The 16,051-nt window shown below is 40.4% G+C and overlaps 1 protein-coding gene across 1 annotated transcript in view; it reads left to right on the top strand.

Annotated features, from left to right (window-relative positions):
- Positions 1 to 15,774, top strand: part of rspo4 (R-spondin 4) — a 31,854-nt gene extending 16,080 nt beyond the window's left edge. Inside the window, exon 5 of the mRNA XM_030730252.1 lies at positions 15,032 to 15,774. Within this exon, the coding sequence (XP_030586112.1) occupies positions 15,032 to 15,174 (143 nt within the window). The 3' untranslated portion in view covers positions 15,175 to 15,774. The remainder of the gene's footprint in view (positions 1 to 15,031) is intronic.
- Positions 15,775 to 16,051: the final 277 nt, after the last annotated feature.

Genomic DNA, 16,051 nt, shown 5'->3' with positions numbered 1-16,051 from the left:
CTATTGTACTGGAGATGCCCCCCCCCCCCCCCCCCCCCTTATATTTAACTGTATTACATTTATGGTTACCTTCATGTCCAAACATAAACCAAACTTGGCAACAGTTTCTGTCGTCCCTTAAAAACCAAGTTGTTGTTGTTGTAACCTTTTTCTTGTTACATACATTTTCTGTTTCTTGCACAAACAGCATATGAAGCTGTGAAGAATTTAAATAGTACAAAACAATGCTCAGAATGTGAGTTTTAAAAAAAAATGCGCATGCATTATTTTTACACTAACGCAAATATTTGTTTAGAGCTGCAAAGTTTATCTTGTTTTTAGTGTGTGTCTGTGCGCATGCCTGTATCATTTCCATTTTTTCCACAATGGAAGGCATGTCATTTGAAGTAATTATCATTATCATTGTCAGATCGTATGTCCGGTGGCATTAGCAGAGGAAGAAATCTGATCCAGCAGAGTCTGGAGCAGGAATCGAGCTCCTGGACCTAATAGCACACATCTGGGATAAAAGAGTGCTGTGGCATCTCCCTAGCATTCCTCTGTTGTCCCAGATTAGACAGCCCTAGTCTTTTAATTCCCAGTTTCATGTCATCTTATTGTTTTCAGATGATGAGGAAGGACGTGGGTCTCATCTCCCATCTGCGCTCTCTCCTTTGTTTTTCACCAAAGGCAGTAAATGGTTGTGGGCTAACGAGGCTATGTTACTCCCTTTCCTGGCAATTTAGAAGCATCTGACACAGGCAGTTAGGATTTTATACTGTCACAGAATTTCTTGACTAGATAATTCTGTATCTTTCTGTTCTTTTTCTTACTATCTTATCAATATTAACTGTGGTGCCCGAGGTCTAAGGCAGAGGATCCCAGTCAAAGTGGTTATAGGTGAAGATCTGGATGTTTTGGTTGTAATTGAGAAGTTTCTTTGTAACTGTTAGTTTAATTCCTGAGTTTTTCAAGTAAAAATGTAACACTGTTTAACCTATTTTGGCACTAAATAAAAAGAAAATAGGGCATGAATGTCTGAATCCAATTTTATGGCACTCATTCCAACAGCTGTAAGGACGTTTCAGGTGAAGTATCAACTGGAGAAAAGTATCACTACAGGCATTAGGACATCGTTTGCATATCAAACTAAGAATTTGTGCCTATCCATCTGGTCAAAGTTTCACAGTGAGAACAAATGTGAACTAAGTCATCAGGATTCATTCTCTTGAAAACACAAATTAAGTTAGGATTTCTAAGTCTGGACCAAAGACACAGAATGACAAACATAACCACGTCAAACCCAAACTAAATTTTAAAAGCTGGACCGATAAATGTGGCCGTTCTCCCTTTTCAGGATTCCTCCTTATAAAGCACCGCAGCACTTCCAGCGCTGCTGTTATCTGTAGACTGTCCCAACTGCATTTGTGCTGTATGACAAACTGACTCAAGTCCTATTCTATTTAATAACTGCACCATTAAAAACAGAAGGCAATCTAGTTTTGAATTTCTATGGTTAATGCAGGACTGTTAACTACTTAACTACTACAGTTAATACTGATGCATGTTCTCAGTCTCACATTCATTGACAGTGTTTAACCAAATATGCCATTATATTATTTTCCCACAGTCAGGTCCATAACTACTTGGACAATAACCCCTCTGTTTTCTTGCAGTTTTGTCTCTGTACACCCCCGCAGTGGATTTGAAACAATCGAGATGTGATTGAAGAGCAGACATTCAGTTTTAATTCAGGAGGGTTAATAAAGTACTGCATTCACTGTTTAGGAATTACAGCCATTTTTATACCCGGACCTCCGTTATCAGATGCTCCAAAGTAATTGGACAATTGACTCACGAGCAGCTTCGTGGCCAGGTGAGTTTGTCCGCTTACTTTTGAGCCTCTGGAAAAGGCTGTAATTCCCAAACAGTTACTTCTGGTTACAACAAAAAAAATAAAATAAAATAAAATAAAAATCTGCACTTCAATCACGTCTTGACTGTTTGATTTTGAATGGACTAGTTCTTATATAGCGCTTTTCTACTCAGATATGAGCACTCAAAGCGCTTATACAACACGTTTTACATTTACCCATGCACACCCATTCATACAAGCACTTCCATGATTACTTAATTAAGCTAAGTGCTTTAATCATCTAACATTCACTCACATTCATACTCCGACGGAACGGTCGGAGAGCAACTTGGGGTTAAGTATCTTGCCCAAGGATACATTGGCATGCAGCCCGCAGTAGCCAGGAATTGAACCACTGACCTTCCGATCAGTAGGTGACCTGCTCTACCTACTGAGCTACAGCCACATTGTTGGTGTACAGAGGCAAAATTACAAAAGTAAAAGTGCAATTGTCCAAATATTTATGGTCCTAAATGTATGTGATGATAACAAGGCTTCTTATTAACGTCTGATATTTAAGAAAGCAAAAACAGTCACCAGATTTTTGTGCTTTGTTGCAGTGAGGCATTAACTAATAAACCAAACTGAAAACGATGAACTCACAGATATTTGATCCTTGGCTTTTAATACACCACAAATCAGTTGATCAGTAATCTCAACCTGCATGAGTGGAAGAAACAATCTTAAATCACAAGCTCAGTGATTATCTATATTCCATCCACATGCTGTAACTCAAACAATGGTTGTTTTTTTTTCCAGGTTTGGTCTGCATATATATATTTGTGAAATGACTTTGTGGCTATAGACACATGTTTATCATTAGTGTGAAAAGTTATTAAATTATATTTATGATGGTGATAATCTCCTGAAGTCAGACTGATTTACTCAGCTTGCATTTAAAAAGGGAAAGCAGCAGTACAGCTCCTATTTAGGACTTAATGCATTTCCTCTGCTGTAAAATTGAAAGTGGCTGCATAGCTAGTGTTTTATGATGCAGTGCAACACAAATGTAAATTGGAAGGAAACAGTGGTATCTATGGTTGAAGTCCAGCAGCACGCATCTGTCTTGCATCTATATTACAATAGACAAAAACAACTGTGGCTGAACTTCCCTGTCAAAGGTCCATTTCTCATTATTATTCCATCAGTGCTGCAGTGCACTGTTTTTATAATTATGTAGATATAAGTCATAATGCAAAACTGAAGTCCCTTGTGGCTTGTTGATTGGTCATTACTTTTGCCCTCTAAATGGTAAAAAAGAAAGTAAACCATAACTCATTCAAGGGATTCCTTTTAGTAAAAGAATACAACTGCAGCTGTACTTCAGTTTTTAATGTACTTTAAGCAACACAAATCAAGCACAGGCTTGGTGCAGTCCCACAGGCCACTCATGGCTCTGCACGCTACAGCCACGTAGCCAAGAACAAGTTCAAAACACAACATAAAAGACAGTAAAACACAATATAATAAATTAAAGAATAAGGCCAGAATTAACTGGGATAAGAAAGTGTGTGTACTCCATATCCAGTGGTGCAAACAGTAAAAACAGGGATTTGTGCTGACTTGACTCCATGTCATGTGAACCCATGAGCAAAGGACACCGTTGATGCTGGTTTTTAGCTGGGCTTTATTGATGACAGTCTTAAGAATTTTGCTTAAGTTTGATGGCTTGTTAATACATTTAATACAGACGTGTCTGCAGAAGTGCAAAAAGCTGCAGTTTCAGCAGGTCCGTCTGTGTAGAGCTCAAAGTTATGACTTTACAACAGAAATAAACGTTTATGTACTGTTGCTAAAATCGGTTTCTATCCCTGCAGCTGCACAGCTGTGACATGTCATACTGGGGGTGACACGGGGGAGATTAGCCAGATCGTTTTCTGTTGGCGCAACAACAGAATTCAGCTAATTGAGATGCTAGCAAAGCAGCAAAGCACAGACTCAGGATTCATAGATCATGTTAAGGGTTCACTCTGGGATCTTTGTTTCAAGGTATCCACTTTTTCCCCACATTGCAAACATCCTGTTACTTCTCTGTCAAATGAAATGAGATAATTATTTTATAGTTATTCCTGTAGCGTCAGCTCAGGATTATTAAAACATACCTCTCAGATCAGATTGCTACATTTGTAGATAGAAATATGGTAATTTATGTGATTTGGGGTTTTGGGGTTTTTTTTTTTGCTCAACTGTGGTCCTGTGGTGATTTCAGCATCGTGACATTTCACACATACCTATCATGTTTTATACATGTGTGCCTTTACCCTGAAACAAATACACTTGTAAATACATTTTTGTAGGTTTTTATACATTTTTGAAGTGTCAGTTTTACAGTGCAGTGTTTCTCTCATCTTTTGAGGGCAAAGGGAAAATTATTGCTATGCTGGCTGGGGCAGGATATCATCCTCACTGAAATGGGTTATTTTAGATTTCAGTTTCAGACACTGCTACTTTGGTCTGTACAGAACTCAGTGGCCCTCTCATCCCATAACATATGGATCTGGGCAGAGTTGCAGTGTAACCCAACCCAGACAGTAAGCTAAAGTACTTTTTTCCATGTGTCACGTGTATTAAGTTAATGTACATCAAACACAATGCAGAGGTAGCCTCGGGGCATGTAAACCCTGAACAACAGGTACTTCTCAGGGAGTGAGTTTGCGCCACGCTGTCTCTCGGTCTCTCACTTTCATTTCTTGGATGCCTTTAAAGGATTTTAAAAGGCAGAAAGTGAAGAAGCAAGTAATGAAATCTTCCTGCATTCTTTCAGACTGTCCTCCAAGTTGCGGGCAAAGATGAAAAAATTGCGTTCTTAGGTGGTTTCCAAACATTTTCATGAGGTTTTGTGTTAGTGTGACTGATTCAATTTGGCTGGATTCATCCAATTTCAATGTACTTTTCTTACATCTTTATCAGATTATTGAGAATTTGGACATCAGTATGCTCCCCAGGTGGTCCTTGTATACACTAAATGCATCAAAGAAGCCTCAATGTTCTGCTTCAGTACTAATTTCGCAGCTAGCAGGCACGTTTTGTCCTTAACTATCTTTCCTGCACGACATCGAGCTGCTACCTCAGTGTGCCTGAGAGTTGCTTGCTAAAACAACAAAGACTTTTTCTTACTTTAACTGGTGTTGAACTTTTACTCAAGCCTTTGGTACGCTTTGGTATACAGATACAGGAATACAGGGTTGATAAGCATCTGCATGCTGCGAACTTATTTATGTCACATTTCAGGATATTTGTCCGTCCAGTGTGTGACCTTATTTTTGGCATACAGCGGGGTGTGTTTGTGGAAGCTGTTCATCAAGTGACAGAGTGGTTTGTTGTTTTTGTTTCCTGTTGGCGGTTTAATCTGCGGTGCTCATGAGCAAAGCACTAAACCTCACAGCATGTTGCATGATTCAAAACCATTCACCAGAGCCGGAGAATGAATTGGTGAATGAGTGGAAAATTATAGTGAATTTAGTCCTAGTACGGCTAAAAAGTACTGGTATATGTATAAAAGAGCCCATTTGTTATTTATGTTTCAGCTACAATGATGTATTTCATTTTATTTCTTACTTCACGTATCTCACATGGCCATTTGCCACATCTCCACAAATGAAGGCCTCTGCAACATCGTGTGGATATGAGGGGCGGTGCCACTGGATTGGCAGACTGGGGTGGTGGTCCCCATCTTTAAGAGGGGAGACCAGAGAGGGGAGTGCTCCAACTATCGGGGGATCACATTCCTCAGCCTCCCCAGTAAGGTCTATGTTAGTGTGGTGGAAAGGAGGGTTCGTCCATTAGTGGAACCTCGGATTCAAGAGGAACAATGCGGTTTTCGTCCTGGTTGAGGAATGTTGGACCAACCCTTCATCCTCTCGAGGATATTCGAGTGTGCGTGGGAGTTTGCCCATCCAGTCTACATGTGTTTTGTGGACTTGGAGAAGGCATTCGACCGCATCCCTCAGGGTATCCCGTATGAAGTGCTGCATGAGTATGGGGTGTCTGGCCCGTTGTTGCAGGCCTTTCAGTCCCTGTACAACCGCAGCGAGAGTTTGGTCCATATTGTCGGCAATAAGTCAAACTTGTTGCCTGTGGGTGTTGGACTTTGCCAGGGCTGCTTTTTGTCACTGATTCTGTTCATAACTTTTATGGACAGAATTTCTAGGTGTAGCCAGGTGGCAGAAGGCTTCCACCTTGCTGGCCTCAGAATCTCGTCTCTGCTTTTTGCAGATGATGCGGTCCTGTTGGCTTCATCAGGTGGTGGCCTCCAGCTCACAGTGGAACAGTTCGCAGCCAAGTGTGAAGCGGCTGGAATCAGCACCTCTAAGTCTGAGGCCATGGTCCTCAGCCGGAAAAGGGTGGAGTGCCCTCTCCTGCTCAGGGACGAGTTGCTACCCCAGGTGGACGAGTTTAAGTAGAGAGAAGAATGAGGGATCCTTTGTAGCCAAACCCTTTATGAGGGTCACTGGTGATACTGGAGGTGTTAAAAATATACAATTCTGTAATTAATCATTGATCTGGTAACTGAAAAGACATTTAAAGGGTTTTAATTGCTGTATACGAATCGATATGGAGGTGGTGCTTAGGTATGTTTTATTGATATATAGAGGTACACTATATCGTCTGCCTTCACACGCATATGAACACTTTACTAATCCATGTATATTTGAACAAAATAGTAATACCATAATATAATTGTCCAAATGAATAATTCCAAGATTAATGAATTATGTAAACCAAATGACGCATGGCCTAGCTTAGTCGCATTCCCTGGAAATGGTCCTGTGTTTCCTTGTGACCTTGTGGAGTCATTCATGGATGGACGGATTTGACGGACGGGCTTTTAACATTAGATCCAACCCTCCATCTAGTGGTGAATTTAAAATAATAATCCTTTTCACAATCAAACAGAATCACGTAGTAAAACATGGCTGACAGCTGGAATCTGCCAGACAGACTGGACACTCAGCCTCAGTGCAGCTGCAGACAGATGTTTTCCTTGAATTCTGGTTGAAAATATTTGCAAACATTTATTTTTGAAGTAATTTGTGTAATCTTTCTGCTGCTGTTGCTCTGCGTATGTGTATGTGTTACTGTTCCCAGGGTGTGTGCATACCCAAAAGGGCTCCGTGCTGATTTATCATCCATTATGCTGATGTGCAGGGCTTCTTTTTTTTTTTTTTTTTTTTTTTTTTACAACATGTGGTTCTGAGTATAACTGAGTTGTTCAAGGAGTCAATTTAAGCACCAGAGGATAAAACCACAACTTTTGATCTTTTTGTCTTTGTCTAGTAAATTTGAGCCCTTTGAGATATATCCACATCTCACTGAGATATTGTCTGGAAATAAATGGTCACGACATAGTTTCTCACTCCCGCTGGTATCTAGTCTCACAGACCGAGCGTAAACAAAATGATATTAATGAGTGCTCATACCATAATGACATAAGTTGAACTGACATGTTTTCCTTGTGTACTACACTGATGGTGAACATCTTGCAAATAAAACTGCTTTGTTTTAAGGGCTTGACTAAAGAAACACTCTCAGTTTGGTTGTCTGGTTATTTTCCTCTGACTTTCCTACAGCAAAACTTCAGGTGTCAACAAAGGTGCATGAAATTAGAAGTCATACTGATTTTATTTTCATTGAACTGATGAAAATTAATACAATATTAAACTTTATATTGGAAACCATTTTGTGCTGGCCAATAAAAAGGCACCTAACCCAAGAGATGAACCAGTATTGTGTCTACACTAGACAATTTACCAAAGAACCCATTTTAAATCAGATCTTTGGACACTTTATTACTAGCAGCCTGTGATTTAAAAAAATTACATATTTTTTTAACACCAACGATAACACAGTTTGATGGGCATAAAATTGTATTTTTGCACCAGCATGATTCCCAGAGGGCTGTTAGCCAAAAACTTATCTCGGCATGGTGTGCAGCGTGTCCTTAGAGAGAAAATTAGACAAAGAGAAGAAGTGTTAGGCCTAAAGAACATCTACAACTGATTAATATGTCCTTAAGAAATAGGAAAAATCCAGCCTATCCCAGCTGTCATAGAGTAAGAGGCAGGGTACACCCTGTACAGGTCACCAGTCTGTCGCAGGGCTAACACAGAGACAGACGACCATTCACACCTATGGGCAATTTAGACTCACCAATTAACCTAACCCCAGTTAACTGCATGTCTTTGGACTGTGGGAGGAAACCCACGCAAACATGCAAACTCCACACAGAGAGGCCAAGGTGGATTTGAATCCAGAGGCAACAGTACCAACCACCACACCACCGTGCTGCCTGAATCCAAATTTGACATTTTTAATGAAAAACATCATCAATATGTACGGAGGCGGTCAGGAAAGAGATACAGCATTCAGTGTCTACAGTGTCAACTCACTGCCATCCATCATTATAAAAGATGCACATACAATACTGCCAAAAGTGTAGTCAGTGCAGAAGTGTTCTTTCTAATGGCCAGCAGGGGGAGACTCCTCTGTTGCAGAAAGAACCAACGACCTCACAGTAAGCACATTCTTCTAATGAGTTTAGTTTCTCAGTTGTTGATTTAAAGTTGTCTTCAATACAGCACGATCTTCATTTTGTAAATTATGGTTACATTTAATGTAAAATTAAATTGTTTTTATACTTATTTGTTTTTTTCTGTAAGCACGAAGTACCGCAGCAATTTCCTAATGCTGTGAACCTGTTCACCCATATGGCAATAAAACCTTCTGATTCTGATTCTGATTCTGAAAATAGGTGATAAAGCAGGGTATGAACTGGTGCACAGCTACCTTGTGATTGTCAGTTCAGTGTCTTTGGTTCCAGAAATCAAGATCACGATGGCAAAAATGTTTAGCCTGAGGCTCCAAAAACAAGACTTCAAACATCATCCTTTATGTACACTAAATATTCACGTCCCATCATTTCCTGTACAGTCACTCTGCTCTGATGATATCTTCACTAACAAATCCAAGCTGGTATTTTTCATAGAAAAGTCTATTAATTAGGACAAACAAGTGTGCCCATAAACTGGATTGAGTGTAAAAATTCCCTTACATAGCAGAGATCTTCATTAGTTTTGGCTTGGTGTGTTCAAGTCAACAGTTTACTAACCACACATGTAAAAGTTTGGTGTCTGTTTTCATTGTTTAACATAAAACTGGGGGAATTCTCCAAAATTGGAAGAGTTTGTGATGTGGGTGTACATTTAGTGTCATGGTTTTAGTGCATAAATGGAATTCAGTAGAATAATCACCAGCACAGTATTTGTACATGCACACTGAATGCACGCATGTGTGTGTGTGTTTGTAATCTTCCTGTGGTTAGGCTGTTTTCCAGCACGATGCTTGATTCAGTTAAGATGGCTGAGGGATGTTTCACCCTCGTGACATACCAGCTTCAACACATGTGGTTCACTGTCTCCATTTTTTTTGTTTTTTGTTTTGTGTGTGAGAGTGAGGGAGAAAAGAAAGAAAGACACCTAGAGTAGGAGAAAAATGAGTTTAGGCAGTGAATTAAAAAGATCATTTTTTTTCTGTTGCTGTTGTGAGCAGAAACTGGTCTTCTTCAACTCGCAGACACAGATGTGGTCATGGTGTATATGGCTGAGAACCCACACTTCATAAGAAGGCTGTGATGCACACACCATAGATTGCAACTGATTCTGTACTTTACACTGTAATAGAACTTAAAACTAAGATAAAGAAATGTGTTGGGCGACTGTGCAAGCGAGACAACAGGTTAAGCAGCAGTAACTAAAGGGATTAAAAGATCTGAGATTCAATCGGTGAGGAGTCTTACTTAACAAGTACTTCAAATCAGCTTTGCGTGCTGAAGGAAGGAAGGAAGGAAGGAAGGAAGGAAGGAAGGAAGGAAGGAAGGATGGATGGATGGATGGATGGATGGATGGATGGATGGATGGATGGATGGATGGATGGATGGATGGATGGATGGATGGATGGATGGATGGATGGATGGCCTCTGGTGTGCTCTTCTGGATGCAGATCTTGGATGTCATTCCTGGAATCTGCTGGAGCCAGAGGAGGTGGCTGATGGTTGCTCCATTTCATAGTTGGTATCTGTAGCCAGTCTTGTTGATGATCTGGATGAGGGGATTCAGGCTGATGCAGAACAGCAGTGGAGACAGAGCATCTCCTCTGTAAATCCCGCACTTGATGGTGACTTGTGCAATTGGCTTGAACTTGGCCGCTAGTGTTGTTCTCCACATTCCCATTGAGTTCTTGGTGAAGGCTCTGAGGGTCCTGTTGATCTTGTATAGTTCTAGGTATTCCAAGATCCATTTGTGCGGCATTGAGTCATAGTGTTTCTTGTAATCAATCCAGGTGGTGCACAGGTTGGTCTATTCTTACAGTCTCGAGCGACCGCTCTATCTACCAATAGGTGGTGTTTTGCTCCCCTGGTCTCTCTGCCAATTAATTTCTGGGCCTCGCTCATGTATTGAGCCACTTGCCTGCTCATCTTAGCTGCTATGATGCCTGACAGGAGCTTCCATGTTGTACTGAGGCACATTATTGGCCAGTAGTTGGATGGGACCGGTCCCTTCCTGGGGTCCTTGGGGATCAGGACTGTCCAGCCTTCAGTCAGTCATTCTGGGTGTGTCTTAGCCTCTAGCAGCTGGTTCATTTGTGCTACCAGGCACTCATGGAGTGCAGTTAGCTTCTTTAGCCAGTAAGTGTGAATCATATCCAATTCTTCATATGTGAGACTCTTTCTTAAATGTCTGTCACTGTGATGGTTACTGGATCCGGTTCAGGGAGGTTGCTGTGGTCTGTTCTTAGATCTGCTAGCCACTGAGCGATGGTGTTGAGTGTTGCATCCTTCTCCCATATGCTTTCCTGGTCTCCAGCCTTGGTGGACTAAGAGTACACCTTGGATGGTTCAGCGTAGAACATGTGGTTTATTCTCCTGGCTTCTATCGCTCTGGTATACCTCTTTAAGCAGTTAGCCAAAGCTGTGAATCTTTGCTTTCAGGTATGGACAGCTTGCTGCACTTCTTCATCACACCTTTCTGCAGCTCTGATAGCTGGCTAACTTCCCTTCATGCTGCCTTGATTTTGGCCTCTAGTCTCCTTCTCCATTTGAGGCTACTACTTCTTGTGTTTCATGTTATATCCAAGCATCTCAGGGCTCACTGCTGCTGTGGTATAGATCAGCTGGCTTGGTTTCAGTGATGGTCACAGTAGGGTTTGTCCATAATGCTGCATTCACATCTTCTAGTAGACTTTCAGAGGGTACTTCACATAGTCTTGGTGATCTGCCACGAATTACCAAGAGATGAAAAAAATGTAGCACAGCTTCCAAAATTAAACACTTTGTGACAGCATCACTAATGAAGGACAGATTCCAAGAATGAAGGGATGTCAGGGAGGGAGAGGAGAGGAGGAGTGCGTGGAGAGGCAAAAGAAGAAGATGAAGTGATTTTTAGGACAAATATAAGGAGAAGAGACAGTGGGGATTTAAAATCCCCAATCTCTGAGGATACCCTCTCATTACTAATGAGGGGCAGATGACAGTGGTGGGGGGCAGTAAGCACAAGAATTAAACATCCTTTTCATCACTTTAGTTGTTGACATGACAGATAAACAACCAAATATCACTAAAAACAAAGTGTGAGAGTTAATATGTGACGAACCTACAGAGAAATTAGTTTCACTGCCATAGTCTCACCAATGCCACGCATGCAGCTGACCTAAAAACGGCCGTGTTTGAGATATCTGGATTGGTTTGTGAGCAGAAAGCAGAAACTCCAGCATTGCCCCACAAATGCAACCGCTGGACAAGGCAGCGAGAACACCACCACGCCACTGTGGAGCAACGGCAAGCGGCAGTTTGGAATGATGGATGTGATTTTATGTGCATGACATAGTGAAAGCACCATCTGTATTTTCTTCATCTCTGCAATGTGCACAGTTACTTCCAAATGTTCTGGATGGACTGAGATGGAGAGAAAACAAAAGGAACAAAAGCCAAAGGAAAGAAAGAAATTGTAATTCTTTTTGAATTATTTGTGTTTTCTGAGGATCAGTTTTCAAGTTCCATTCAGTCTCTTTCAACCCAGCATGAAACTGTTCATGATGAGCACAATTAGTCTGACTTAAGAATGAAGAGAAATTGTAGAGAGAAGCAAGAGGCTATGCTGGCAATCCGGGATAACTTCCTTAAATCCTTACCAAGCCTCACAAATTACCTTTATTAACCCAAAACATGACGCTCTGTGGCTAAACTGCACTAACAATCAACCTATAAGAATCAGAAGATTTGTTATTTTATATTTAATGTCTATATACATGCAAACTGCATCATTCTCAGTGACAAACAGCCAGTCTAAGGAAACATGTTTTATACCCACAAACCCAGTAAATGGTATTTATAACATTTAATATATTAAATCACCCAATCACACACTCGCTCATACACACACTTTTTTCTGTATCTGAGGACCTTGTCTAACATTTGCACACACGTGTCAGTACATTGCTGTGTGACTGGCTGCTGGATACACGTGTTCTCTGCTGATTGATCATGATTGATACTGAAGAATGACAGAAAACACAGAACATAAATGATTACAAATTTGACTATTTAAATGAAATACAATTTTAAATTAACATGAAAAATCATTAAACTACGAAAAATGTTTAGATCACCTATCAGCCCGTAGCTGGTAGCAGCGAATACGTGAAGTTTTTGTAACGTCGCTGTGGTGATCAAGGTAACAGGGTCATAACAGAATTCATGACTTATTTTATTTGTTTGTTTTTCTTTTTTTAAACACAGCAGGTTTGAGCCGTGGGATTATTGGTCAGAACATTGTCCTGTATGGTTGACTTCCAGCACAGATTTATAAAGAGTCGGCTCTTTTTTTGATCTCGAGGGACTTCTTGGTTGAATCAAAATGAATGAATTACAACAGTTCTTCTGTATTAGTTTTCACATTTAAAGATGGTTTGAATGTCTCTTTGCTGCAGGGTTTGTACTGCCAGCGTTCCCAGTCATGTGGATACTGTTGCAGCTGTGCTTTTAGAAAGGAGCGGTGGCTTCGCAGGATTCTGTGCAGCCCTGTGTAAAAATAAATACACCCTTACGGCTTTTCTTGCTTTGGTCTTCTGCTTCAAGGATCCACGTGTTGTTTGTTCAGAGACGCTCGTCTGCATACCTTAGTTGTGAGTGGTTATTTGAGTGTAGTGTTGCCTTCTTATCAGCTTGAAGCACTCTGGCCATTCTCTGACCTCTGACATCAACAAGGTGGAATGGACATTATCTCTTCAGACCTTTCTCTGTAAGAGGAAAATCACAGCAGATCAGCAGCTTCTGAAACCACGCCGTGTTCAAAGCTACTTAAATCACTTCCTCATTCTGATGCTCAGTTTGAACTTCTATCATGATCATGATCTAGGACCCAGAGTTTTGTAATATCTCATTATTGTAGTTCTTGGTTTGTTTCTTTATATTTATTTTATTTTTTTAGGGCTTTGGGTTCCCTGTTATAATTCCTTGTGTGCTCCTTTTTGTATTTCCCTTCAGTCCCAGTCTCATCTGTGTGTTTTGTGCCTCCTGTGTGTTAATCAGTCTCTGTGTCAAGCTTGTAAGTCTTAGTCCTGGTCTCAGTGTTAGTCTTATTTTGATGGTCTCTTGTGTTTTGTATCCAGTGTTACTTCCCTTGTCTTGTGTTTAGTGATTGGTTTCAGCCCTGCTCCCTGGTGTTGGATATTGTCTGAGTGTTCTCTTGTTCCTCGTCGCGTTCTCGTCTGTGGTTCCCCTCCTGCTGTGTGCTTTGTTCATTCCTAGCTTCATCCTAGATTATGTATTACTACTATGTATTACTATGTATTACTACAGTCCAGCCCTGTGTGTATCTAGTGTTTCTGCCTGTGAATAAAAGCTGAAGTCCTGCTTTGCTCTCCACACAGCTGAACCGTGACAACTTCAGCAGGTTTTCTTGACCATGTCTACATGCCTCAATAGATTGAGTTGCTGCCATGTGATTGGCTCATTAGATATTGGCGAGCGAGTGCATATTAATAGATATATAATAGATTACTGGTTACATTTGGGTTTAGATGAATTTTTTATGGATGCTAGTGTAACCGTAAGAGTATGCTTTTTTTTTTCTTTTTCTTTTTTTTTTTTTTTGGGGGGGGGGGGGGGGGGGTGCTTCCTTTCTTCTCCTTTTTTTCTTTTCTTTTTTTTAACCATCTCTTTGCGTGCATTCGCTTTGACTCTGATGTCCAACCAGCCTCTAAATCAACATCAGTGCTATATGTTACAGAAAATGATTCCACCTTTTAGCTGAAGCCAAAAACGCCGACGCTCTCCCCTCCTTTCCTGAACATTAAAACCACATTTTCTGTCTGAGCTAAACCTTATTCTAACAGCATGAGACAGCTAAATGAGATATATGGTTAAGTTTTAAACTGATGTGTCATGGTGCATTTTGAAATATCAGATCATTTGTTCATTGAGATCAGACCCACTAAAGTTTTATGTAAAGTCGTCAGGCTTCTTCTTCTTCTTTTTTAATGACGTTAAACATGATGTGTGTGTGCTCTCAGCAGATAATGCACCAAATCTGTGTTGAAGAGCATTAAAAGCTTTTTCTGTCTGTACACTTGGGGCCAAAATTCCACTTATCAAAGCAGCTGCAGTACACATCACTGAAAGCTGCCTGATGTGGACTCTGCGCGGAGCTTCAGCCAGCAGAAGCCCAGAACATCGGCTCACACAGTACTTCACAGTAATTATCCAGGGCTGGAACATTTTCCATACACATGAACTGTATTATCAATATAGCTGAAAAGTTCAGCCACCTCACACGTAAATGTTGTATGATGAAATGATGAAGAGGCACTGACACCAGTGTTTTTATTTTGCAAAATGTATGTGAACATATAACCTTGGCTTTTTTTTTTTCTATTCACCAAAAATTTTACCACCGACCATGTTAGCATTTTTGTACATAAGGTCAGATTTATTCCTTAGAATGGATTCATTAACATTTTCTTGCTTTAGATCCAGGAATTGCAAACACTATTAACTAAACTGCTTATGGAAACACAGTAGCTGCCATTTCACACAAAAACCTGATATTTAATATTCACTTGTTATTTTTTTTTATCTGTCAGAAAGAAGACAGAATAAAAAAGGAAGACTTGGAAGGAAGAAGGAGCAAAAACGACCACACCTGCGTGCCAGTGACAATGTTGGCAACTCATCAAACACAACAACAGACACCACAGGGGAGCCCGGAGCTCATGGAGATCCCTGAGGGGGAGGCAGACACAGCGTAACCCTCAACATATATGAGAATATAAGTCAGCTCATGTCATAAATCCATATCATTTCCAAGCAGCCTGCACAGAAGCCTAAAACATGCTGCCCTGCACCAAAATCCTGTTTCCTGGAAACTCAGCATTATACCAGTTTGCAAAAATTATAACTAAGAAATTCTTAAGATGTGATGCACACCAGCTGCCCACAATAAAAGTAGCAGCCAGGCATAATAAAAATCTCTCTTTATCAACTACAACCAGCGTTTACCAGGAAACTATCTGAGTGTTTAGTTTAAAACATGTTATTAAAATTTAGTCGTGTTTCCTGTGAAATACAAAAGTCTTCAGAAAAGTTACATTTGTGCACTGAAAAACTCTCAAAACAAATTCCTTTAGTCCTGCAACTATTCAGCCTGGCAGCCCTGCAGTCCAGCATCTCTCTGCACAACACGCGTCTGACTGAAGTCCTCACACATAACCTGCTAATTACCAGCTTAATCATGCAGAAGCTGCAACATATGAACTGTCTCTCAGGCAGCTTTTCAAATAATTCTCCATCCTTTAGTAACAACATGATCTGCAGGAAGATCCACAGATTTTTACACAGCTGCTTTTTTTTTTTTTTAGTAATTTGATCAGTTTAACAAAAAAAATTCATGTTACAGTTATTTAATGAATCTCATAAATCCATATCATTTCCACTGCTCAAAAAGTGCAGATTTCAGTTTTAGGGGTTGAAGTAAAAATACCGTGTTAATGGTTTTAGAAATTACAGACAATTTTAGACACAGTTCCCTATTTTTTCATGGCTTAATCGTCGCTCTTTATTGAACTGTGAAGTATTTAGAGCAGCACTTTCCACTCAGATTCAGC

The sequence above is a fragment of the Archocentrus centrarchus genome, chromosome 5 (genome assembly GCF_007364275.1).
Source record: "Archocentrus centrarchus isolate MPI-CPG fArcCen1 chromosome 5, fArcCen1, whole genome shotgun sequence".
NCBI lineage: Eukaryota > Metazoa > Chordata > Actinopteri > Cichliformes > Cichlidae > Archocentrus > Archocentrus centrarchus.
Note: the sequence above shows the minus strand (reverse complement) of the source record. Positions and strands in the feature narration are given on the sequence as shown.